Consider the following 26,048-nt stretch of genomic DNA (forward strand, 5'->3'; position numbering starts at 1 on the left):
AATTTTTGTGAGCATTACTCCTTTGTCTCTTTGAGAGCACCTAGAGGGGGGTGAATAGGTGATCCTGTAAAAACTTGAAACTTAATCCACAAAACTTGATTAGGAGTTAGCACGAATAAGCCAAGTGACTAGAGAGGAGAACTTGCACAACACGATAACCACAAAGAGATCAACACAGAGATGGCACAGTGGTTTATCCCGTGGTTCGGCCAAGTCCAACACTTGCCTACTCCACGTTGTGGTGTCCCAACGGACGAGGGTTGCAATCAACCCCTTTCAAGCAGTCCAAAGACCCACTTGAATACCACGGTGTTTTGCTTTCACTTTACTATATCCCGCTTGCGAGGAATCTCCACAACTTGGAGCCTCTCGCCCTTACACTTGATGTTCACAAAGAAGCATGGAGCAAGGGAGGGATGAGCAACGCACACAAGATACGAAATCAGAGTACCAACACGCACACAAGTCACAACAAGAGCTCACAACACAACCCGGCGAGTTCACAACTCAAATGGAGCTCTAGTTGCTATCACAAAGAATCAAATGCGCGGAATCGAAGTCTTGGTGCTTAGGAATGCTTAGAGAATGCTTGGTGTGCTCCTCCATGCGCCTAGGGGTCCCTTTTATAGCCCCAAGGCAGCTAGGAGCCGTTGAGAGCATTCCAGGAAGGCAATTCTTGTCTTCTGTCGCCTAGCGCACCGGACAGTCCGGTGCACCACCGGACACTGTCTGGTGCGGATCTCTTTCCTTATTTGGCGAAGCTGACCGTTGCAGTCTTGGAGCCATTGGCGCACCGGACACTGTCCGGTGCACACCGGACAGTCCGGTGCACCATCCGACCATTGGCACTTGCCACGCGTCGCGCGTGGATTCCGTGGCCGACCGTTGGCCCGGCTGACTGTTGGCTCACCAGACAGTCCGGTGCACCACCGGACAGTCCAGTGAATTTTAGCCGTACGCCGCCGACAAAGTCCCGAGAGCAGCAAGTTCGCAGATGCCAGCCTGGCGCACCGGACACTGTCCGGTGCACCACCGAACAGTCCGGTGCACCCAGACTGAGCAGACTCTTTGCTGCTTCGAGCCACGCTTTTTCAATTGCATTTTCTCTGATTCTAACACTTAGACAAACATGTTAGTATACAAAAACCAATGTACTAAGTCTAGAATCATACCTTTGTATTGATTTGCACCTTATCCATCATTTGGCATAGTTTATCACTTAAGCACTTGTGTTGGACACTAAATCACCAAAATACTTAGAAATGGCCCAAGGGCACATTTCCCTTTCAATCTCCCCCTTTTTGGTGATTTATGCCAACACAACATAAAGCAACTAAAAGAAGTGCAACATCAATTCAAATGAAAACACAAATTTGTTTTGATTCAAATTTGGCATATTTGGATCATTCTTTGCCACCACTTGGTTTGTTTTTGCAAATCAAACTCAATTTCCTATCTCTAAGTCAAACACACTTGTTGAGACATAAAGAGAGTTGTTCCAATAGAAATTGATCAAAGATTGCAAAAACTCCCCCTTTTCCCATAATCAACCATTTTCCCACAAGAGGCCAACTTTTGACAAAAGAGACAATAGGAGATTTTTGACAAATCAAAAGCTCTATTCTACTATTTTCAAAATTCAAATCAAAAGCTCTATTCTACTATTTTGAAAATTTTCAAGTGGTAGCTGATCCATTTGTTGCTTTGGCCTTATTTTCTCCCCCTTTGGCATCAAGCACCAAAATGGGATCAATCTTGGCCCTTTAACCCCATTGCCTCACCAAAATCTTCAACAAGGAGTAAAAAGGCAATAAGAGTGCAAAGATGAACTTGGAATTAGTTACTCTTTCATCGGAGTGCAGTGGAAGTGGTGCATGGTCCAAGTCCACCTTTTCCCTTTCAAACCTCTTTTAAGACTAAATTAAGCAAACTCAAGCACACAGTTAGTCGCAAAGGGTCAAGTTGTAGCACATCTCCCCTAAATTTTTTCATCACTTGCAAATGGACTTGTAAGGTCCGGGGAGTGCTTGTACAACTTGAGCACCATAATTAAACAACAAAATGCTTAAGGAACATGATCAAGGCATAAAACACACGTATGCTATAAATCAATCCAAGTTCCGTGAATCTAAGACATTTAGCTCACTACGCAGCCTGCAAAAGGTCTTCTCATCTAGAGGTTTGGTAAAGATATCGGCTAGCTGGTTCTCGGTGCTAAGATGGAACACTTCGATATCCCCCTTTTGCTTGTGGTCTCTCAAAAAGTGATGCCGGATGTCTATGTGCTTTGTGTGGCTGTGTTCAACAGGATTATCCGCTATGCGGATAGCACTCTCATTATCACATAGGAGTGGGACTTTGCTCAGATTGTAGCCAAAGTCCCTGAGGGTTTGCCTCATCCAAAGTAGTTGCACGCAACACTATCCTGCGGCAACATACTCGGCCTCAGCGGTGGATAGAGCAACGGAGGTTTGTTTCTTAGAACTCCATGACACCAGGGACCTTCCTAAGAATTGGCACGTCCCCGATGTACTCTTCCTATCGACCTTACATCCAGCATAGTCGGAGTCTGAATATCCAATCAAGTCAAAGGTAGACCCCTTTGGATACCAGATCCCGAAGCAAGGCGTAGCGACTAAATATCTAAGAATTCGCTTCACTGCCACTAAGTGACATTCCCTTGGATCGAATTGAAATCTAGCACACATGCATACGCTAAGCATAATATCCGGTCTACTAGCACATAAATAAAGTAAAGACCCTATCATAGACCGGTATGCTTTTTGATCAACGGACTTACCTCCTTTGTTGAGGTCGGTGTGTCCGTCGGTTCCCATTGGAGTCTTTGCGGGCTTGGCGTCCTTCATCCCAAACCGCTTGATCAAGTCTTGCGTGTACTTCGTTTGGGAGATGAAGGTTCCATCCTTGAGTTGCTTCACTTGGAATCCGAGGAAATAGCTTAACTCGCCCATCATCGACATCTCAAACTTTTGAGTCATTACCCTGCTAAACTCTTCACAAGACTTTTGGTTAGTAGAACCAAATATTATGTCATCGACATAAATTTGGCACACAAAAAGATCACCATCACATGTCTTAGTAAAAAGAGTTGGATCGGCTTTCCCAACCTTGAAAGCATTAGTAATTAAAAAAGTCTCTAAGGCATTCATACCATGCTCTTGGGGCTTGCTTAAGTCCATAGAGCGCCTTAGAGAGCTTACACACGTGGTCGGGGTACCGTTCATCCTCGAAGCCAGGGGGTTGCTCTACGTACACCTCCTCCTTGATTGGCCCATTGAGGAAAGCACTCTTCACATCCATTTGGAACAACCTGAAAGAATGGTGAGCGGCATATGCTAGCAAGATACGAATGGACTCTAGCCTAGCCACAGGAGCAAAAGTCGAGCCTTGTTCCTTGTCACCACCCCGTGCTCGTCTTGTTTGTTGCGGAACACCCACTTGGTTCCCACAACATTTTGCTTGGGACGAGGCACCAGTGTCCAAACTTCATTCCTCTTGAAGTTGTTTAGCTCTTCCTGCATAGCCAACACCCAATCCGGATCTAGCAAGGCCTCCTCTACCCTGAAAGGCTCAATAGAAGAGACAAAAGAGTAATGCTCACAAAAATTAACTAATCGAGAACGAGTAGTTACTCCCTTGCTTATGTCACCCAATATTTGGTCGACGGGATGATTCCTTTAAATCGTCGCTCGAACTTGGGTTGGAGGTGCCGGTTGTGCTTCTTCCTCCATTAAATAATCATCTTGTGCTCCCCCTTGATCACACGCCTCCTCTTGATGAACCTGTTCATCTTCTTGAGTTGGGGGATGCACCATTGTTGAGGAAGAGGGTTGATCTCGCTCATTTTGTTCCTGTGGTCGCACATCTCCAATCGCCATGGTGCGTATTGCGGTCGTTGGAACATCTTCTTCATCTACATCATCAAGATCAACAACTTGCTCTCTTGGAGAGCCATTAGTCTCATCAAATACAACGTCGCTAGAGACTTCAACCAAACCCGATGATTTGTTGGAGACCCTATACGCCTTTGTATTTGAGTCATAACCTAACAAAAACCCTTCTACCGCTTTGGGAGCAAATTTGGAATTCCTACCCTTCTTCACTAGAATGTAGCATTTACTCCCAAAAACTCGGAAATACGAAACATTGGGTTTGTTACCGGTTAGTAGCTCATACGAAGTCTTCTTGAGGAGGCGATGAAGGTAGACCCGGTTGATGGCGTGGCAAGCCGTGTTCACGGCTTCCGACCAAAAGCACTCGGGGGTCTTGAACTCTCCAAGCATCGTCCTCGCCATGTCTATAAGCGTCCTATTCTTCCTCTCTACCACACCATTTTGTTGTGGTGTGTAGGGAGCGGAGAACTCGTGCTTGATTCCTTCCTCCTCAAGATACTCCTCCACTTGAAGATTCTTGAACTCGGACCCATTGTCGCTCCTTATCTTATTCACCTTGAGCTCAAACTCGTTTTGAGCTCTCCTTAGGAAGCGCTTGAGGGTCCCTTGGGTTTCAGATTTATCCTGCAAAAAGAATACCCAAGTGAAGCGGGAAAAATCATCTACTATAACAAGACCATACTTACTTCCTCCTATGCTTAGATAGGCGACGGGTCTGAAGAGGTCCATATGAAGTAACTCCAGGGGTCTTGATGTTGTCATCACATTTTTAGCATGATGAGAGCTTCCCACCTGTTTCCCTGCTTGACAAGCTGCACAAGGTCTATCTTTTTCGAAAGTAACATTAGTTAGACCTATCACGTGTTCTCCTTTTAGAAGCTTGTGAAGGTTCTTCATCCCCACATGTGCTAAGCGGCGATGCCACAGCCAGCCTATGCTAGTCTTAGCAATTAAGCATGCATCTAGACCGGCCTCCTCTTTTGCAAAATCAACTAAATAGGGTTTGCCGTCTAATACACCCTTAAAAGCTAATGAACCATCACTTCTTCTAAAGACAGACACATCTACATTGGTGAATAGACAATTATATCCCATTTTACATAATTGACTTACGGATAACAAATTATATCCAAGCAACTCAACTAAGAATACATTAGAAATAGAGTGCTCATTTGAGATTGCAATCTTGCCTAAGCCTTTAATCTTGCCTTGATTCTCGTCACCGAATATGATTGAATCTTGGGAATCTTTATTCTTGACGTAGGAGGTGAACATCTTCTTCTCCCCCGTCATGTGGTTTGTGCATCCGCTGTCGATAATCCAGCTTGATCCCCCGGATGCATAAACCTGCAAGGCAATTTTAGGCTTGGGTCTTAGGTACCCAACTCTTGTTGGGTCCTACAAGGTTAGTGACAATATCCTTAGGGACCCAAATGCAAGTTTTGTCTCCCTTGCATTTTGCCCCTAATTTCCTAGCAATCACCTTTCTATCCTTTCTACAAATTGCAAAGGAAGCATTGCAAGCATGATAAATTGTATAAGGTTCATTAGTCTTCTTAGGAACATGAGCAACATTTCTCCTAGGCATGTGATTAATAACATTTTTCCTAGCTAAATTTCTATTATGCATAATAGAAGAACTAGAAGCAAACATTGCATTTGAATCATAAGCATTACAACTCCTATAAGCATTTCTAGAATGTCTCCTATCATGGTACATGAAAGCATGGTTCTTTTTAGTATTACTAGCCATAGGGGCCTTCCCTTTCTCCTTGTCGGAGATAGAGGCCTTATGGCTTGTTAAGTTCTTGACTTCCCTCTTGAAGCCAAGACCATCCTTAATTGAGGGGTGTCTACCAATCGTGTAGGCATCCCTTGCAAATTTTAGCTTGTCAAATTCACTTTTGCTAGTCTTAAGTTGGGCATTAAGACTAGCCACTTCATCATTTAATTTAGAAATGCAAACTAGATGTTCACTACAAGCATCAACATTAAAATCTTTGCACCTATTGCAGATCATAACATGTTCTACACAAGAGTTAGATTTATTTGCTACTTCTAGTTTAGCATTTAAATCATCATTAACACCTTTTAAAGTAGAAATGGTTTCATGACAAGTAGATAGTTCACAAGAAAGCATTTCATTCCTTTTAACTTCTAGAGCAAGAGAATTTTGTGCACTAACAAATTTATCATGCTCTTCATATAAAAGGTCATCTTGTTTTTCTAGTAATCTATTCTTATCATTCAAAGCATCAATCAATTCATTAATCTTATCAATCTTAGTTTTATCTAATCCCTTGAATAAGCATGAATAGTCTATTTCATCATCATCAGTAGACTCACCCTTGCTTGAAGAAGCATAAGTAGTATTGTTTCGAGTACATACCTTCTTCTCCTTTGCCATAAGGCATGTGTGATGCTCGTTGGGGAAGAGGGATGACTTGTTGAAGGCGGTGGCGGCGAGTCCTTCGTTGTCGGAGTCGGACGAGGAGCAATCCGAATCCCACTCCTTTCCAAGATGTGCCTCGCCCTTCGCCTTCTTGTAGTTCTTCTTCTTTTCCCACTTTCCACTCTTCTTTTCCTGGTCACTATCATTATCGGGACAATTAGCGATAAAATGACCAATCTTACCACATTTGAAGCAGGAGCGCTTCCCCTTCGTCTTGTTCTTGTTGGGGTGCTCCTTGCGACCCTTTAGCGCCGTTTTGAACCGCTTGATGATAAGGGCCATTTCTTCCTCATTAAGCCCGGCCGCCTCAACTTGCGCCACCTTGCCCGAATTTTTTGTATTTTAGCCCTTAAACAGAAGTAAATTCACGTTTAGACCTAAAAAAATTTTAAATGCAGTTTTGGACCCTTAGCTCGGCGCCATAGCCTGTGGCGCCGAGCTAACACAGCTCGGCGCCACAGCCTATGGCGCCGAGCTGTGACGTGGCCGCAACAGCTAGCTGCGTCCAGGGCTGACCTGGCGCTGACGTGGCGGCGGCACGGCCTCGTAGCTCGGCGCCACAGATCTTGGCGCCGAGCTACGAATTCCTATAAAAACGCCCGCGCGGCTGGCCGAGAGCAGCTCATTTCATCCCATTTCCAAACTTCGTAAAATTTCCTGGATTCAAAGATTTGAGTTGGTTCACTTCGTAGACCAAGGTATGATTTCGAACTGATTCGTTTTGTATATTAGGTTTTTAGTTTAATAATTTGTATACACCTATTATATTATCATTTCGATTATTAGTTTGTGTAAACTTATTATAAAGCATAATAGGTACAAGTGATAATTATAATCGTTTATTAGATGAAAGACATGTACCGAGAGGCCTTGTGGCAGAAGAGAGGTCGTCCTCGGGAGTTATATCCGGACGTATCTAGTAAGGATGCTCCTGTTCCTCCTGAACTCCCCGTGCCTAACTGTGACTGTGGCAGACTGGCTTGGGTACATCAATCACAACATCCAGACACGGCTGCTCGCTGCTACTACCTTTGTGGCACTTTGGACGTACGTAGCTTATGACTTATCACTTAATTTTGTTCGCATTCATTTTTTTGTAGATATGTAATAGTGCATCTTTCCATTATTTTAGGGACATCAGAAGTGTTTCTTTTTCCAGTGGATCGATGGTCCTGATAAATTTGACCCGCGATATCTTCTTTTCGTTAATTGGTTGAGTGGAAAGACCAGTCATGAGCGTTTTAAGCGTTGGGTACCTCCTCCCCCGAATCCTCCACCAATGACGGATGAGAAGAAGGAGGTAGCAACAGAAAGACGGATGGACTCACCGCCTCGATGCGATTGTGGAGACCGTGCTGTCATCGACGAAGACTATGACAAGCAGTTCTGTTGTCCGAACATTGATTATGTGAGCCCATTGATACGCTAAATGTATAAACTAGTTTTTATTTACAATAAATTACTAATTTTTTCTCTTGCAGCCATACGGGTGGCGTAAGTGTCGTTTCAGAGAGTGGTTGTATGGTCCTTTGTCCCATTGGCCAGAGCCAGAGGTAAAGGAAAAGAGATACATGGGGTGGGCGGCAGAAGAGGTCAAATTTGATCCAGTACTCTGCAAATGTGGTATTGAAGCTAAGTATGGATTAGTTCCTTCGGAGCTTGGCGTTGGATATTTTTGTGGACATATGGTCGATTACGATGAGGTTGGTATTTTTTTTGCACCAGATCTAATGTTATAGCGGTACTTACTATTTTTTTGTAGGAGACGAGGAAATGCAGTTGGGAGAGTTACGACGACAAAGGAGAGGTGATGCGCACAATAGAGTCCAAGAGAATAATGGGACAGAAGATGCGTTGTGGATCTCGACTCGTTGATTCGTACATTAACGATCGCATACGCGACATGCGTAGGGAAGCAAAATCTGCCTTTTATGATAGCCCGAAGCGTGCAGAGTATAGGAGGTTGAAGGCGGCAGATGAGAAGAGAGCACAGGATGCAAGGGAATGGGAAGCGGCTCAAGCCGAGAAACAGATGTTGTATAATCTTGCTGATCGCCTCAAGGGAAGTAAGTGAGATAAATGATATTATAATTATGTTAGTACAATTTATAATTGTCTAGGTTTACCACATCCGCACCAGAATGCATCAAGTAACACGACATGAGTCCTCGAAGGTCGCACCTCACCGTCGGAAGTTATGCCGCCTAGTGTTGTTACCTCGTATTTACCCAGCTCCTCATCAAAGCATTGTACGTCATGTCTATGGGCACGTTCCTTTGCATTATTAAGGTGTGATGTTGGTTTAGGTGCCCATCTCTGCCCTCGGGTCTGCATTGCCTTGGCCTGCGCGTGTCTATCATTAAACCAAGCCACAAGCCTATAAAAAGTGAATGTTACTATAGCATTGACTGGCATGCCCCGTATACCCTTGAGCACATTGTTAAATGACTCGGCCATGTTGCTAGTCTGAAACTCGAACCGCCAGCCACCTTCGTCGTAGGCCCTTGTCCATTTCTGCGGTTCCCTCAGCAATCCAGCAATCCAGTTCTTACCTTCAGCATTTGTTGCATCTTTTAGTTCCTTCAACTTATCCTCGAAAAACGAAACCTCCAACTGACGACATACCTCCTCAAAAAGGGGGAAGTTAGCCTTGCTATGATCCTTTCGAAGAAGATTTTCTGCTAGATGTCGAGTGCACCATCTGTGGTGCATGGGTGCGTAGCCAGGAATCTGCTCTTGCACTGCATTAAGAATACCTTGGTGTCTGTCAGATATGACACCAACCTCGCGTCCAGGGCCTACGACATGGATGCGTACAAGCCGCAAGAACCAAGACCAACTATCTCTGTTCTCCCTCTCCACCAAAGCAAATGCCAAAGGAACCAGTGAGTTGTCTGCGTCGCATGATATGGCAACCAACAATGTGCCCTTATACTTCCCAAGCAGAAAAGTACCATCAATAGAGAGCACGGGACGACAATGCCTGAAGGCCTCTACGCACTGCGAGAAACACCAAAAAGCACGATAAAATATCTCTTTGTCGTTCCTCCATTCATTAGGTTTGGGGATGTACTCGTAATGCATGCCTGGGTTTTTTGCTTTCATTGCATTGAACAATGCTGGTAACTTCTCATAACCCTCCTCCCAATCCCCGTATATCATCTTCCATGCTCGCTGCTTTGCCCTCCATGCCTTCCCATATTTGATCCTGTAACCAAACAGCTCCGAAGTCATGGTCATAATTGACTTCACCTTCAAGTTTGGCTGACCCTTCAATATCCCCAATATCCTTTTCGCAATCAGGGTAGATGTCAACTGACGATGCTTAGAGCTCAGCTCTGTCTGGGCACAAGTGTGTGGACCTACAATTTTGGTGATCTTAAACTTTCCGGTGTCCTTCTGCCTTCGGGCACATACCCTCCAATTACATTCTGGCACCTCGCACACAACAGTGTAACGACGCTGTGCATACGAATGCCTCACCTTGAACGGCCTCTTCCGGTTCACAGAATATTCCTGTAGCCATCGTCTCAGTGTAGGCAGATCCTTGAAAAGTAAGCCAACCTTAATCTCAATGCTGTCGGCGTTATCCGGAGCCTCTAGCAGTTCATCGTCACGTCCTTCAGCATACGCACGGGTGGAATGACTTAAACTGCTAAATTCATGTACTGCAGGGTCTCGCTCCGGACACAAACGTCTTATGAGTTCAATTTCTTGCTCGGTCATTTCTTGAACCGGACGGTCATCATCAGAATCTACGGCCCGTGCAGCCTCATATGGCTCCTCCTCATCCTCAATCTGAACATCAACACTATTGGATGCCCTGCATATGTTGTCCATATTATATGACACAGGCACATCAATCTGAACATCAGCATTATCGATATGTGGAGATCCTGCATTGGGTCGGAGCAAGAAAAACCACATTAAAAAGTCTAATCAAACGAAATAATGATGGATACGAACAATGTGTCGAAGACACTTACTAGGATGATCGTGAACTGGATCCTGGGTCAATGGGATCTCTTGGGGGGGTACCACCGCATTAGAAGCCCCACAAACGCCGGGAATAGGACGAGAAATCCCATACTCGTGCGGACCCGATTGAGCATCGGGCACAACAACGACTTCTTCATGAAGCTCTACCAAGGGAGCTTCAATACGAGATGCATTTGGCATTTGTGGAGATAACCCGACTGGACCTTCGCAATGACTAACAGGTAACTTTTGAACAACCACATCCAAACATGGTGGAACCATCGTCTTCACAATTCTTAAATATATCACCCAATCATCTTCTGAGGTAATGGAGATCAACCGTCGGACAACTGTTCCATATGTAATATGGGACAACAAACCCTGAATTGATATTCTAGGGTCGTTTATGTCGCAACTAATCTCCTCACAAGCTCGAGCCAAAAGCTGGTCAAAAGATGGTCTTTCAACGAACAACATGGTCACGATCTTCATACCATCAAAAGTAACACTCCCATAAGCATCTATCTCCACCCTTCCTCCATGGTATAGTGTTACTAGGTTGTCCATCTATTGCAAAAATGGATTACTAACTCAATAATGGCTACATACTTAAGCCTACTAACTTACTAAGTAATAAATAGATATTAACTAATAACTATACAGTAAATATTAAATGAACACATCAAACGAAATTACATAATCTATAAATAATGTACGAAAACTATGTATACCTGATAACGCGTAGAAGTCCAGCTAACGGTGGAGAAGGTCAAGTCGGACGAACACCTACGTACAAAAAAAACCAATTGTCAGTAAAAAATTGGGCAGCACCTCCCCTGTAAAGTGATGTTTATAGAACCTGCGAATAAACGACAACACGATGGTTGCCAACACATAAAACATGTAATATCAATGCGCTAAACAAAATGGTAACTATATCAATGCACTAAGAATTTACTAAACACTAACAATATACTACGCAACAAACTAGCTAACTATTTTAATAAACACTAACAACAAAATATCTAACTATTTACTATACAATCAATAAGTAGATACCTAACTAATTACTACTAGTTTACAAACTAAGCAATTAAAAAAATGGTCGGCAGTGGGGGCGGGAGCTACCAGGCGAGCTCGGGCGGTGGGGAGCGAGCTCGGGCGGCGGCGATCTCGGGCGGCGGCGACCTCGGGCGGTGGGGAGCGAGCTCGGGGCGAGCTCGGGCTCTGGTGGCCGCGACCTCGGGCGGTTTGGAGCGGGCTCGGGGCGACCTCGGGCGGGCGGGCGACCTCGGCCGGGCGGGCGGCAGCGGCGGGCGGACCTCGGACGACCGCGGGCGGCGGCGACCGGAGACGTGGAAGGCGGCGGCGATTTGAGGAGAACACGGCGGCGCGGATGTTTGGAATGAGCGCAGAGAGAAGAAACGCGCGCAGAGAGAAAGCGTTTTTCGGTTTTTTCCTAGCTCGGCGCCAAGATCTGTGGCGCCGAGCTAGGTGCCACGCGGGCATGCCACGTCAGGAAGCTCGGCGCCACAGCCTGTGGCGCCGAGCTGTGTTACCTCGGCGCCACAGCCTGTGGCGCCGAGCTTCGGGTCCAAACGTGCAAATAAAATTTCTGGGGGTCTAAACGTAAATTTTTGACTCGAAAGGGGCTAAAAAACAAAAAATTCGGCCACCTTGCTAGGTAGTGCCTCCTTGCTTCTTGTTGCTTTGAGAGCAATGGTTTGAGGCTCGTGGATTGGGCCATTCAATGCATCATCCACGTATCTCGCCTCCTTGATCATCATCCGCCCGCTTACAAATTTCCCAAGGATTTCTTCGGGCGACATCTTGGTGTACCTAGGATTTTCACGAATATTGTTTACCAGATGTGGATCAAGTACAGTAAAGGACCTTAGCATTAGGCGGACGACGTTGTGGTTCATCCATCGCGTGCTTCCATAGCTCCTTATCTTGTTGATGAGGGTCTTGAGCCTGTTATACGTTTGGGTTGGCTCCTCCCCTCTTATCATCACGAATCTCCCGAGTTTGCCTTCCACCAACTCCATCTTGGTGAGCATGGTGACGTCGTTCCCCTCATGTGAGATCTTGAGGGTGTCCCAAATCTGCTTGGCATTGTCCAAGCCGCTCACCTTATGGTATTCGTCCCTGCACAAAGAGGCTAACAACACAGTAGTAGCTTGTGCATTTTTATGAATCTGTTCATTGATAAACAAAGGACTATCCAAGCTATCAAATTTCATTCCACTCTCTACTATTTCCCATATACTAGGATGGAGAGAGAACAAGTGACTACACATTTTGTGACTCCAAAATCCGTAGTCCTCTCCATCAAAATGAGGAGGTTTACCAAGTGGAATGGAAAGCAAATGTGCATTTGAGCTATGCGGAATACGAGAATAATCAAAAGAGAAGTTTGAGTTAACCGTCTTCTTTTTCTCGTAGTCGTTGTCGTCGTCCTTTTGGGAAGAAGAGGACTCGTCACTGTCGTCGTAGTAGACGATCTCCTTGATGCGCCTCGTCTTCTTCTTCTTTCCATCTTTTCTTTTGTGGCCCGAGCTCGAGTCGGTGGGCTTGTCATCTTTAGGCTTGTTGACGAAGGACTCCTTCTTCTTATCATTGATCACAATCCCCTTGCCCTTAGGATCCATCTCTTCAGGCGATTAGTCCCTTTCTTGAAGAGAACGGCTCCGATACCAATTGAGAGCACCTAGAGGGGGGTGAATAGGTGATCCTGTAAAAACTTGAAACTTAATCCACAAAACTTGATTAGGAGTTAGCATGAATAAGCCAAGTGACTAGAGAGGAGAACTTGCACAACAAGATAACCACAAAGAGATCAACACAGAGATGGCACAGTGGTTTATCACGTGGTTCGGCCAAGTCTAACACTTGCCTACTCCACGTTGTGGCGTCCCAATGGACGAGGGTTGCAATCAACCCCTTTCAAGCAGTCCAAAGACCCACTTGAATACCATGGTGTTTTGCTTTCACTTTACTATATCCCGCTTGCGAGGAATCTCCACAACTTGGAGCCTCTCGCCCTTACACTTGATGTTCACAAAGAAGCACGGAGCAAGGGAGGGATGAGCAACGCACACAAGATACGAAATCAGAGTACCAACACGCACACAAGTCACAACAAGAGCTCACAACACAACACGGCGAGTTCACAACTCAAATGGAGCTCTAGTTGCTATCACAAAGAATCAAATGCGCGGAATCGAAGTCTTGGTACTTAGGAATGCTTAGAGAATGCTTGGTGTGCTCCTCCATGTGCCTAGGGGTCCCTTTTATAGCCCCAAGGTAGCTAGGAGCCGTTGAGAGCATTCTAGGAAGGCAATTCTTGCCTTCTATCGCCTGGCGCACCGGACAGTCCGGTGCACCACCGGACACTGTCTGATGCGGATCTCTTTCCTTATTTGGCGAAGTCGACCGTTGCAGTCTTGGAGCCGTTGGCGCACCGGACACTGTCCGGTGCACACCGGACAGTTCGGTGCACCATCCGACCGTTGGCACTTGCCACGCGTCGCGCGTGGATTCCGTGGCCGACCGTTGGCCCGGCTGACTGTTGGCTCACCGGGCAGTCCGGTGCACCACCGGACAGTCCGGTGAATTTTAGCCGTACGTCGCCGACGAAGTCCCGAGAGCAGCAAGTTCACAGATGCCAGCCTGGCGCACCGGACACTGTCCGGTGCACCACCGGACAGTCTGGTGCACCCAGACTGAGCAGACTCTTTGCTGCTTCGAGCCACGCTTTTTCAATTGCATTTTCTCTGATTCTAACACTTAGACAAACATGTTAGTACACAAAAACCAATGTACTAAGTCTAGAATCATACCTTTGTATTGATTTGCACCTTATCCATCATTTGGCATAGTTTATCACTTAAGCACTTGTGTTGGACACTAAATCACCAAAATACTTAGAAATGGCCCAAGGGCACATTTCCCTTTCACTCTTCTAATGAGCCTTTCAGGGTAGAAGAGGCCTTGCTAGATCCGGACTGGGTGTTGGCCATGCAGGAAGAACTCAACAACTTCAAGCGTAATGAAGTTTGGACACTGGTGCCGCGTCCCAAGCAAAATGTTGTGGGAACCAAGTGGGTGTTCCGCAACAAACAGGACGAGCATGGGGTGGTGACGAGGAACAAGGCTCGACTTGTGGCAAAAGGTTATGCCCAAGTCGCAGGTTTGGACTTTGAGGAGACTTTTGCTCCTGTGGCTAGGCTAGAATCTATTCGTGTATTGCTAGCATATGCCGCTCACCATTCTTTCAGGTTGTTCCAAATGGATGTGAAGAGCGCTTTCCTCAATGGGCCAATCAAGGAGGAGGTGTACGTGGAGCAACCCCCTAGCTTCGAGGATGAACGATACCCCGACCACGTATGTAAGCTCTCTAAGGCGCTCTATGGACTTAAGCAAGCCCCAAGAGCATGGTATGAATGCCTTAGAGACTTTTTAATTGCTAATGCTTTCAAGGTTGGGAAAGCCGATCCAACTTTATTCACTAAGACTTGTGATGGTGACTTATTTGTGTGCCAAATTTATGTCGATGACATAATATTTGGTTCTACTGACCAAAAGTCTTGTCAAGAGTTTAGCAGGGTGATGACTCAGAAATTCGAGATGTCGATGATGGGCAAGTTGAACTACTTCCTTGGGTTCCAAGTGAAGCAACTCAAGGATGGCACCTTCATCTCCCAAACGAAGTACACGCAAGACTTGCTAAAGCGGTTTGGGATGAAGGACGCCAAGCCCGCAAAGACTTCGATGGGAACTGACGGACATGTCGACCTCAACAAAGGAGGTAAGTCCGTTGATCAAAAGGCATACCGGTCCATGATAGGGTCTTTACTTTATTTATGTGCTAGTAGACCGGATATTATGCTTAGCGTATGCATGTGTGCTAGATTTCAATCCGACCTAAGGGAGTGTCAGCTTGTGGCCGTTAAGCGAATCCTTAGATATTTAGTCGCTACGCCTTGCTTCGGGATCTCGTATCCAAAGGGATCTACCTTTAACTTAATTGGATATTCAGACTCCGACTATGCTGGATGTAAGGTCGATAGGAAGAGTACATCGGGGACGTGCCAATTCTTAGGAAGGTCCCTGGTGTCATGGAGTTCTAAGAAACAAACTTCCGTTGCCCTATCCACCGCTGAGGCCGAGTATGTTGCCGCAGGACAGTGTTGCGCGCAACTACTTTGGATGAGGCAAACCCTCAGGGACTTTGGCTACAATCTGAGCAAAGTCCCACTCCTATGTGATAATGAAAGTGCTATTCGCATAGCGGATAATCCTGTTGAACACAGCCGCACAAAGCACATTGACATCCGACATCACTTTTTGAGAGACCACCAGCAAAAGGGGGATATCGAAGTGTTTTATGTTAGCACCGAGAACTAGCTAGCCGATATCTTTACCAAGCCTTTAGATGAGTCGACCTTTTGCAGGCTGCGTAGTGAGCTAAATGTCTTAGATTCGCGGAACCTGGATTGATTTATAGCATATATGTGTTTTATGCCTTGATCATGTTCCTTAATGCATTTTGTTGTTTATTTATGGTGCTCGAGTTGTACACGCACTCCCCGGATCTCACAAGTCCATTTGCAAGTGATGCACACATTTAGGGGGAGATGTGCTACAACTTGACCCTTTGAAGACTAATTGTGTGCTTGAGTTTGCTTAATTTAGTCTCAAAGGAGGTTTGAAAGGGAAAAGGTGGACTTGGACCATGCAAGACTTCCACTGCACTCCGATGAAAGAGTAACTGATTCCAAGTTCATCTTTGTACTCTTATTGCCTTTTTACTCTTAGTTGAAGATTTTGGTGAGGCAATGGGGTTAAAAGGGCCAACATTGATCCCGTTTTGGTGCTTGATGTCAAAGGGGGAGAAAATAAGGCCAAAGCAAGAATTGGATCAGCTACCACTTGAGAATTTTGAAAAAGTAGAGTTAGAGTTTTTGTTTGTCAAAATACTCTTGTTTGTCTCTTAATTGTCAAAAGTTGATCTCTTGTGGGGAGAATATTTGATTATGGGAAAAAGGGAGAGTTTTTGAATCTTTGATCAATTTCTCTTAAAATATCTCTCTTTATGTTTCAACAAGTGTGTTTGACTTAGAGATAGGAAATTGAGTTTGATTTGCAAAAATAAACCAAGTGGTGGCAAAGAATGATCCATATATGCCAAATTTGAAACAAAACAAATTTGAGTTTTCATTTGTATTGATGTTGCACTTCTTTTAGTTGCTTTTTATTGTGTTGGCATAAATCACCAAAAAGGGGAAGATTGAAAGGGAAATGTGCCCTTGGGCCATTTCTAAGTATTTTGGTGATTAAGTGTCCAACACAAGTGCTTAAGTGTTAAATTGTGCCAAGGACTCAAGAAGTGCAAATCAAGATTAAAGGTATGTTTCTAGACTTAGTACATTGTTTTTAAGACTAATGTATTGTATCTAAGTGCTAGAAACAGGAGAAACAATTTTTGGAGAAGTTGGTTGTGCACAGCCAAAAGGCTGCTCGGTCTGGGCGCACCGGACAGTGTCCGGTGCACCAGGCTGGCGGCTGTCAACTGGCTGCTCTCGGGACTTCGACGACGGTGTACGGCTATAAATCACCGGACTGTCCGGTGATGCACCGAACTGTCCGGTGAGCCAACAGCCGGCCGGGCCAACGGTGGCCGCATAATCCGCACGCGACGCGTGGCTAGAGCCAACAGTCAGAAGGGGCACCGGACTGTCCGGTGTGCACCGGACAGTGTCTGGTGCGCCAACGGCTTCAAAGCGCCAACGGTCGGCTTCGCCAAATAAGGAAAGAAATCCGCATCGGACAGTGTCCGGTGCGCCAAGCGACAGAAGGCAAGAATTGCCTTCTTGAAATGCTCTCAACGGCTCCTAGCTGCCTTGGGGCTATAAAAGGGACCCCTAGGCGCATGGAGGAGCACACCAAGCATTCCTTGAGCATTGTTGATCACTCACACTTCATTCTTGCGCACTTGTTCGACATTCTTAGTGATTTGAGCTCTTTCTAGTGAGAACCTCGAGATATTGTCTTGAGCTCAAGTCTTGATCTTGTGTGTGTATTTGCTGTGGATTTGAGTGTGTTGCTTGCCTCCCTTACTCTTGTGCTTCATTGAGATTTTTATTGTAAGGGCGAGAGACTCCAAGTTGTGGAGATTCCTCGCAAACGGGAAAGAGTAAAGTAAAGAAGAACACCGTGGTATTCAAGTTGATCATTGGATCACTTGAGAGGAGTTGAGTGCAACTCTCGTCCGTTGGGATGCCACAACGTGGAGTAGGCAAGTTTTGTACTTGATCGAACCACGGGATAAATCCTCGTGTCTCTTGTGCTTATCTTTATTGTGTCTATTGTGCTTCACAAGAGCTCTCCTCTCTACTCACTTGATTTCATTGTTCTAACTCTTAATCAAGTCTGTGGTGTTAAGTTTTAAGTTTTACAGGATCACCTATTCACCCCCCCCCCTCTAGGTGCTCTCACTTAGTGTGTGTTTAAGTTTGTAAATTTCAGGTTTCACCTATTCACCCCCTGTAGGCGACTTTCAGAAACCGAGGAGAAAAGATATGTTTCATACACTTAGTCAATTGGATTAAGTACTAACTGAAAGTAGGCTAGAGGGGGAATAGGCTAAACCTGAAAAAAAATATCACCACAAAATTCGAGATAATGTCAAATCAATAGTTCAACTGGTGTTCAACTGTTATAGAGGCAAGTTGAACCACTCTGATCGTGCTATGCCTGTTATGCATCACGATGCAATTTATTCTTCATAAGCCATGAATGCATCTTCTAGTTATTCACAGGTGATATCAGCAAGGGAGTAACGACTCGATCTCGTATTGCTAATTTTTGTGAGCAATACTCCTTTGTCTCTTCTATTGATCCTTTCAAGGTAGAAGAAGCACTGCATGATCCAGATTGGGTGATGGCCATGCAGGAAGAGCTCAACAACTTCAAGAGAAATGAAGTCTGGAGCCTGGTGCCATGTCCAAAGCAAAATATTGTGGGAACCAAGTGGATGTTCTGCAACAAGCAAGACGAGTATGGGGTGGTGACAAAAAACAAGGCTCGACCTGTGACAAAAGGTTATGACCAATTCACAGGTTTGGATTTGAGGAGACTCTTGCTCCTGTAGCTAGGCTAGAATCTATTCATATTTTATTAGCCTATGTTGTTCACCATTCCTTTAAGCTCTTTCAAATGGATCCAAAGAGCGCCTTCCTCGATTGGCCAATCAAGGAGGAGGTGTACGTGGAGCAACCCCCTGACTTCGAGTATGAACGGTATCCCGACCATGTTTACAAACTCTCTAAGGCGCTCTATGGGCTTAAGCAAGCACCAAGAGCATGGTACAAATGTCTTAGAGGTTTTCTTATTTCTAATGCTTTCAAGGTTGGGAAAGTTGATCCTACTCTTTTCACTAAGACTTGTAATGGTGATTTGTTTATATGTCAAAATTATGTTGATGACATAATAACTGATTCTACTAATCAAAAGTTTTGTGAAGAGTTTAGTATGGTAATGATGCAAAAATTCGAGATGTCGATGATGGGTGAGCTGACCTACTTTCTCAGATTTCAAGTAAAACAACTCAAGGAAGGCATCTTCATCTCCCAAACGAAGTATACGCAAGACATCCTCAAGAAGTTCAGAACGAAGGATGTGAAGCCCATCAAGACACCAATGGGAATAAATAGACACTTAGACCTCAATGCAGGAGGTAAGTACGTATATCAAAAGGTATACCAATCTATGATAGGATCATTGCTTTATTTATGTGCAAAGAAACCGAAAATTATGCTTTCTGGTTGCATGCATGCTAGATTTCAATCTGGCCCTAAGGAATGTCACCTTGTGGTTGTGAAGAAAATTCTAAGATACCTGGTTCATACGCCTCATTTCGGGCTCTGGTATCCTAAAGGATCCACCTTTGACCTAATTGGATATTCGGATCCCGATTACGCCGGGTGCAAGGTACATAGGAAGAGTACATCAGGGATATGTCAATTTCTATGGAGGTCCCTGGTGTCTTGGATTTCAAAGAACCAACATTTCATTGCCCTATCCACCGTCGACGCCGAGTATATTGTCGTAGGCCAGTGTTGTGCGCAGTTACTTTGGATGAGGCAAACACTCCGAGACTTTGGCTACAATTTGAGCAAAGTCCCACTCCTATGTGACAACAAGAGTGTGATCCGCTTGGCAGATAATCCTATTGAGCACAGTCACACAAAGCACATAGACATCTAGCATCACTTCTTGAGATACCACAAGCAACAAGGAGATATCGATATTTGTCATGTTAGCACTGATCACCAGCTAGCTGATAACTTCACCAAGCCTTTATTTGGGAGGAGGTTTTGTGAGTTGCGTGGTGACCTCAATGTCTTAGATTCGTGGAACTTGGATTGATTTGTAGTATACATTGTTAATTTATGGCTTTGATCATGTTTCTTAAGCTTTATTGTACATTATTGCTTATTTTGGTGCTCATGTTGTATGATTCCATCCCCGAACCTCACAAGTCCTTGTGCATTGATGCATATGTTGAGGGGAGGATATGCTATAACTTGAACCTTTGAGACTAATGCTTTTGTGTGAGTCGAGCTTATGAAGTCTCCAAGGAGGATTGAAACAGAAAAGGTGGATTTGGACAAAGGAAAAGTCTTCCACTCCATAATAGTGTCATTATACTTTGTTTCAATTTCCCTAGTTTTTTCATTGCCTTTTGTTTTCATTTGCTACTTTTGGTGAGGTAATATGGTTTCAAGACCACTAGTTTCTCAGTTTTTGTGCTTAATGCCAAAAGTGGAGAAAATTAAGGCCGGAGCAACGAGATCAACCACCACTAAGAATTTTAAAAGATTTTGAGCTTTTAACTTGTCCTTTTGATCAAAACCCCCTTGATTGCAAAAAGGAGCTCTCTTACTGCAAAATCTACTCTCTTGTGCGAGGATGGTTTGAAAGAAAGGGGAGTATTTTGGAGTTTAATCAAAACAAGTGTTTTAAAATGATTTATTGTGCAAAACCAAGAGTTTTAACTTAGAAGTTAGAAAAATGAGTTTGATTGCAAAATTCAAAACAAGTGGTGGCTAAATGACCCAAATATGCCAAATCCTATCTATCTTCATCTGGTTTTAGTTTCGACTTCAATTTGCTATCTTTATGTCATATTTGGTTAAAAGTTAGTCAGTTTTGAGTTGTTTTAGGTGTGTTGGCATAATCACCAAAAAGGGGGAGATTGAAAGAGAAATGTGCCCCTGGACCATTTCTAGTTGTTTTGGTGATTAAACTCTTAACACACCACATTGGACAAACCACTTTGATATGAGTATGAGCACACGGTCTAGCAAAAGCACGTTGAAGGCAAAAAGTTCATATGAGGTGAATTAATGGGCCAAAAGTGTAACTTTGAGCAAACCAACATAAACATGAGGTTTAAGTGTTTGGATAAGTTGCACATACCCTACTCTATGTTTCTAGCCCTTTGTTTTAGCTACTAACTCCGTTTTGAAAAGAAATGCTTTTTGGACTTAGTTTTAGGCATATTGCAAATCCTGGTAAAACCGAGGAGAAAAATTATGTTTCTACACTTAGTCAATTAGATTAAGTACTAACTATGTTTGTCTAAGTCGTAGGGAAGCTACCAAGAAGAGACAAAAGAGTTGAAGGAGTTTGTCTCAACAGAGCCAAACTTGTGTTGAACTAGGCAACATCAGACGACCCGGTGCCATCACCGTACAGTCCGGTGTGCACTGGACAACCTAGTGGCCTGTACGGCTAAACTCACCAGCCTTGGGATTTTTGTTATAATTCACTGGATGGTCCAGGCCCCTATCACCGGACAGTTCGGTGATCCCTGGCAACTACTACTTTGACCTCCCTCCTCGATGCCCAACGGTCATCTAGGGTCGCCAGACGACCCGGTGCCCCCACAAATGGAAATCGAAGCAATCACACGATTTTTTTATCCGTTAGTGTGCGTTGTACGGTGTGTCGTGCATACATAGATAGGGAAGTTTTGGAGCTTTCAAATGAAGCTCCAACGGCTCCTAGGCCCCTTGGGTTTATAAAAGGGACTCTGAGGCACCTCCATTTAGTACCTAAGTATCTCAAAAGCAAACCAACATTCTAATACTCTGTGACCTCATCTTCTAGTGATTTGAGAGAGATTCGAGCACCAATTTTGAGATGTTCTTGTGTGATATTGTACTCGTGCTCTTGTCTTTGCTTCTTATGCGTGTGTTGTTATGTTGTTCTTTTGTGTGTGTGTTCTTTCTCCCTCCCTTACTGTAGTCTTGATTGTGTTCATCTTTGTAAGGTCGTGAGAGACTCCAATTTGTGGAGATTTTTCACAAACAAGATTGTGATATAAGGAAAAAAATCGTGGGACTCAAGCTGATCTTAGTGATCACTTAAGAGGGGGTTGATTGCAACCCCATTCCGAAGGAGGATACCATAACGTGGAGGTAGGCTTTGGCTGAACCACATGATAAATTGGATGTCTTGTCTCATTACTTTATTGTGATTTTTCCTCTTCCTAAGTTCTCTATTCTCACTTGTGATATTTCCCTAAGTTTAGTTCATATTTTGATAGAGCAATCAAGTGAGGGGAACTTGTCTCGCTTCTCCTTCTCTCAAACTTGTCTCTCAGTTGGTCCGACGGATGCCGTCAGAAAGTTAGACAATCACAAATTTTGCACAGAGTTATTATAATGGCTAGTTGGATGGCTGGGAGTTATAAATAGCTTATCAACCAGGTCATATTAATTCTCTTGTCCAATTTAATAGTTAAAATAACCTATTTGAAGTGTGTGAAAGAGGCATTGCAATTGAGGGTCTTGAGAGTTATGTATTGCTTGATTAGTGGCCTTACAGTGCATAAGATAGTAATTTCTGTGCACACAATGATCTTATTGAGCTTTAAAGAGTCAAGTGAGTTTGTTTTCATTACTCTTGATGATCGATGCCACCTAAGCAGTTCGGTGGTGACAAGAGTGTGGTGATCATCCGAAAAGCTTATGGGTGCCCCAACTCGGGATTGTACACAATGTTTCACTGTGATGGAGCGACGAATAACCATATCATAAAGAGCACTTGGTCTCAAGGGGGCAACACTCTTGCGCGAATGCTTCAACAAGAATTAGTGGGGAGTATTGACTTTCTGAGACTTCAACAAAATATTGAAGAGTTTTCTAACCCTTGCTTTACTATACACATTTATATTTGAGAAATTTACTTTAAGTATTTACCTTCTTATATTTGCCATGGCAATATAGTATTGAAAACTAGGATGTAAAACTCTCTCCTTTTTTTATTTATCACGGTTTAGTTCTATAATAAACTACCAAGCGACAAATATTCAAGAATGAAGGGAGTATTAAGCACTTGATTGAAGTTGGTCTTGCAATTAGAGATTAATTCATGTATTCCCTTCGTTCATAAATATATGACACTGTTGACTTTTAAAAAAACTTTGACCACTCGTCTTATTCAAAAAGATAATAAGTTATCGTTTACCTTTTTTGATTTGTTTTATCACTTAAGGTAGTTTGTGCTTGACTTAAAATTTTATATTTTTGAATAAATATTTTGAATAAAACGAGTGATAAAGTTTTTGAAAAAAGTCAACAGTGTTATATTTTTTGAACGGAGGTAGTAAAAATTATTAAAGAAGGCCAATTCATCTCTTTTTTAGTCATCATGATCATTTCGACTAGAATCCGTGCAAGTTAAACTATCTTAAATTTAACTAACTATAGAAAAGTGTAACGATAAAATAAACATATTATGTAAATACTACCTGATGTTACTAATTCATAAATTTTGACAACGCATTCAAAAAAATATAGTCAAAATTTAACTTAAGATAAAGTAAATGCATGTTATGTAGTAATATTGAACCTGCAACTATTTAAATGCTTAATTTTTTCTTGCATGAGTTTTTGATCAAACAAAATCCATAAATGTGCATACATGATTGCATTCTATATCAGCATTATACATTGGTTTGGATTTTTCATGCATCGGTTTAGGCGAAGTAAACCATGGTTTGACCCCCAAAAAACGGACAGAAATGGCAAAGGGGCAAGGGGCATGAAGCAGAAGCACAGCTTTTGCCTCACCTCTCATGAGGGTAAAATGGTAATGTTCCGGAGAAAGCCAGGGTTTCTTCGGAGGCTTTATTTATCGTTTATCCACGGAACTTCCGGTGCCGGCGGCGACCACTTGTGGCGATCCATCCCTCACCATGTCGTCGGAGAAGGAGGCGGCGCTCGCCGCCGTGCTCGATGACAGCCCAACCATGTAAGCACCCTTCCCTTATCACGCGCCTTCTGTTGCAAGACCCACTTAGTAGACACCGTAGCAGTACAGTTCGGTGGTAACCGCTCCATCTATCATTTAGAAACTGAGACTCGGGAGATTGTTGATCTGGTAATCCCAACGTCAGATCGTGATTTGGCTCCCCAGTCTGTAGTAACTCGGGGGGCGTAGATTTGTCCCCGTATGCGGAGACTCTTAGGTCTAGATCCTACTTTATAGTGAATATAATAATGCATTATGATAGACTGTTCTTCTAAGCATTTGAGGCTAGTAGTTTCTCTATGGGAAATTTGGGCTGCTGAATTGGTCAGCTCATACTAACTAACCCGATGCACAAAGAAATCATCTGAGTTTAATGAATACTGAGATATGGTGCTTGTAATCATTGAGATAGGTTGTTTGGCTATAACAAGTTTGGGGTTGAAAATGACAAAAAAGGGGTTCAAGTTCAAGTACCTGCATTGTGCACATTCCATAGACTTCGGACAAGTGTATTAGTTCCTGATGTTTGTTGCATCTGCAGATTTGACAAGATCATCAAAAAGGAAATACCTTCTACTGTGGTTTATGAGGACGAGAAGGTATTGCATAATGTTTTCTTTATATTCAGTTGGATTGAAAAATATTTTCTTAGATGATTTGTTGGTTGCTTTGCTTGCAATTATTCCATTATATGCTTTATGTTTAGGACACGACACTATTAAAATTAATTTCGTGATAAGTGATAACTGATAAGCATGTGAAATTGTGTTGTCGGAAATTGTGAGGGGGTTGTTCCCAATAAGTGGTAAAATGCTGTTGGTGCCTATTTGTTGAATTGATATGCTGGAAAAATGTTAGTACCTCTGTGTTATGTGTATGCAAGTAATCCCTTAAAACTTGTTTAGTATGCTGTAAGAATATTTAATTATCAGGTGGACTATGTGCTGATGTGTGCATATTTAGATATTGATGATTAACATTTTGTTAATGAAATGGAAAACTGGGTGACTGACTGAGCCTTACTGCTTAGAACTTAACCCTGTCTCGTTGTTTGTTTAATATTTCGGCTGCTTCCGAAATTGATGAACTTTACTATTTCATAGTAGAAAGCATATTATGTTAAGGAAAACTGTAATAAATCAGATCTGCATATTCATTTGTTTTCTAAGCTTTACACCTTCTATACAAAATTATCCTATTCGAATGAGAACAAACAACCTGGTTCTTTGCCGAGTAGCGGTTCTTGTAAATTATCATGTTACAGGAGTATGTGAATCGAAGATTCTATGTTGTCAATGGCTACTGTGCTAGATTTATAAATGGCAACTGTGCTGAGTGAACTGAGCGCTTAGTTGAATTCTGCTGTTTGCTGCTTTGTGTGAATGCCTAAACCTTCAGCCCAGTATGTGGTTCTTATTTTGCTACAGATTATATAATGCCCGGGGGACTGTCTTACCCTCGCAGGTCGAGTTTTTTTTACTACAGATTATGAGTATTTGTAATCTATGAAGCACATCGATCTGATGTTTTGGTTCCAGGTACTGGCTTTCAGGGACATAAACCCTCAAGCTCCAACACACATTCTCATCATCCCCAAAGTCAAGGATGGACTAACTGGCCTGGCAAAGGTAGAGTTTACTGCTCATCAGTTACAGTGTGCTGTACTTGTCTAAAATCTGTAATCCTCATAAGCCAAAAGAAATACATTTCATCTTGGGCTATTTTCCCACTTCATAGGCTGAAGAGAGGCACATAGAAATACTTGGCTATCTCCTCTATGTTGCCAAGGTTGTTGCGAAGCAGGAAGGACTTGAAGATGGCTATCGCGTCGTCATCAATGACGGCCCAAGTGGATGTATGTGCAACTGAATGAATGCCCTTAAAAGCACATTCTCTGCCCCTTTGGCAACTTCCGTACTAACCATCTGCGGGTTTCTTCGATTGCAGGTCAATCTGTTTACCACATCCACGTTCATCTCCTCGGAGGCAGGCAAATGAACTGGCCCCCAGGCTAAGAATATCTTGTGATTGATCAGTGCTAATGCCAAGGACTGCTACTCCATTTCTCTAGAATAATCCCTGTAATTTCCATAAAAGCTAGTGCGCAGTGCGCTGACCTTGTGCTATATTTGTGGAATTACCGGAAGCATGCTGCTGTGATCTATGATTGGACACAAGAAACTTGTAACTGGTACTCCTATCATCGATTGACTTGTCCTTATTGATCAGCTGATGGGGGTTGCCCACTGGCCTTGCTGATCTGCAGAATCTTCTTGCCAGTCTTTCTACCTTTTTTTTAATCTAAGAACAATAGCTTCGATACCTGCATGGCTGCATTCGTTTCGTTTATATTGGTTTAACAGCAAGGCTGTCGAAAT

General features: G+C 43.6%; 1 protein-coding gene across 1 annotated transcript; it reads left to right on the top strand.

Moving 5' to 3' along the window:
* The first annotated feature begins 23,528 nt into the window (after window positions 1-23,528).
* LOC542474 (protein kinase C inhibitor) lies at window positions 23,529-25,927 on the top strand. The gene is made up of 5 exons (NM_001254774.2): window positions 23,529-23,670; window positions 24,212-24,269; window positions 25,209-25,298; window positions 25,408-25,525; window positions 25,618-25,927. The coding sequence occupies exons 1-5, from the start codon at window positions 23,615-23,617 to the stop codon at window positions 25,683-25,685; spliced, it is 390 nt and encodes a 129-aa protein (NP_001241703.1). The 5' UTR covers window positions 23,529-23,614; the 3' UTR covers window positions 25,686-25,927.
* Window positions 25,928-26,048: the final 121 nt, after the last annotated feature.

The sequence above is a fragment of the Zea mays genome, chromosome 1 (assembly GCF_902167145.1).
Source record: "Zea mays cultivar B73 chromosome 1, Zm-B73-REFERENCE-NAM-5.0, whole genome shotgun sequence".
Taxonomy (NCBI): domain Eukaryota; kingdom Viridiplantae; phylum Streptophyta; class Magnoliopsida; order Poales; family Poaceae; genus Zea; species Zea mays.

What these genes read in the sequence shown, in the direction of transcription:
- LOC542474 (NM_001254774.2), top strand. Translation starts at nt 23,615, where the DNA reads ATGTCGTCGGAGAAGGAGGCGGCGCTCGCCGCCGTGCTCGATGACAGC. An exon ending in TGGTTTATGAGGACGAGAAG is followed by an intron (nt 24,270 to 25,208) that starts GTATTGCATAAT and finishes TTTTGGTTCCAG; the next exon opens with GTACTGGCTTTCAGGGACAT. An exon ending in CAATGACGGCCCAAGTGGAT is followed by an intron (nt 25,526 to 25,617) that starts GTATGTGCAACT and finishes CTTCGATTGCAG; the next exon opens with GTCAATCTGTTTACCACATC.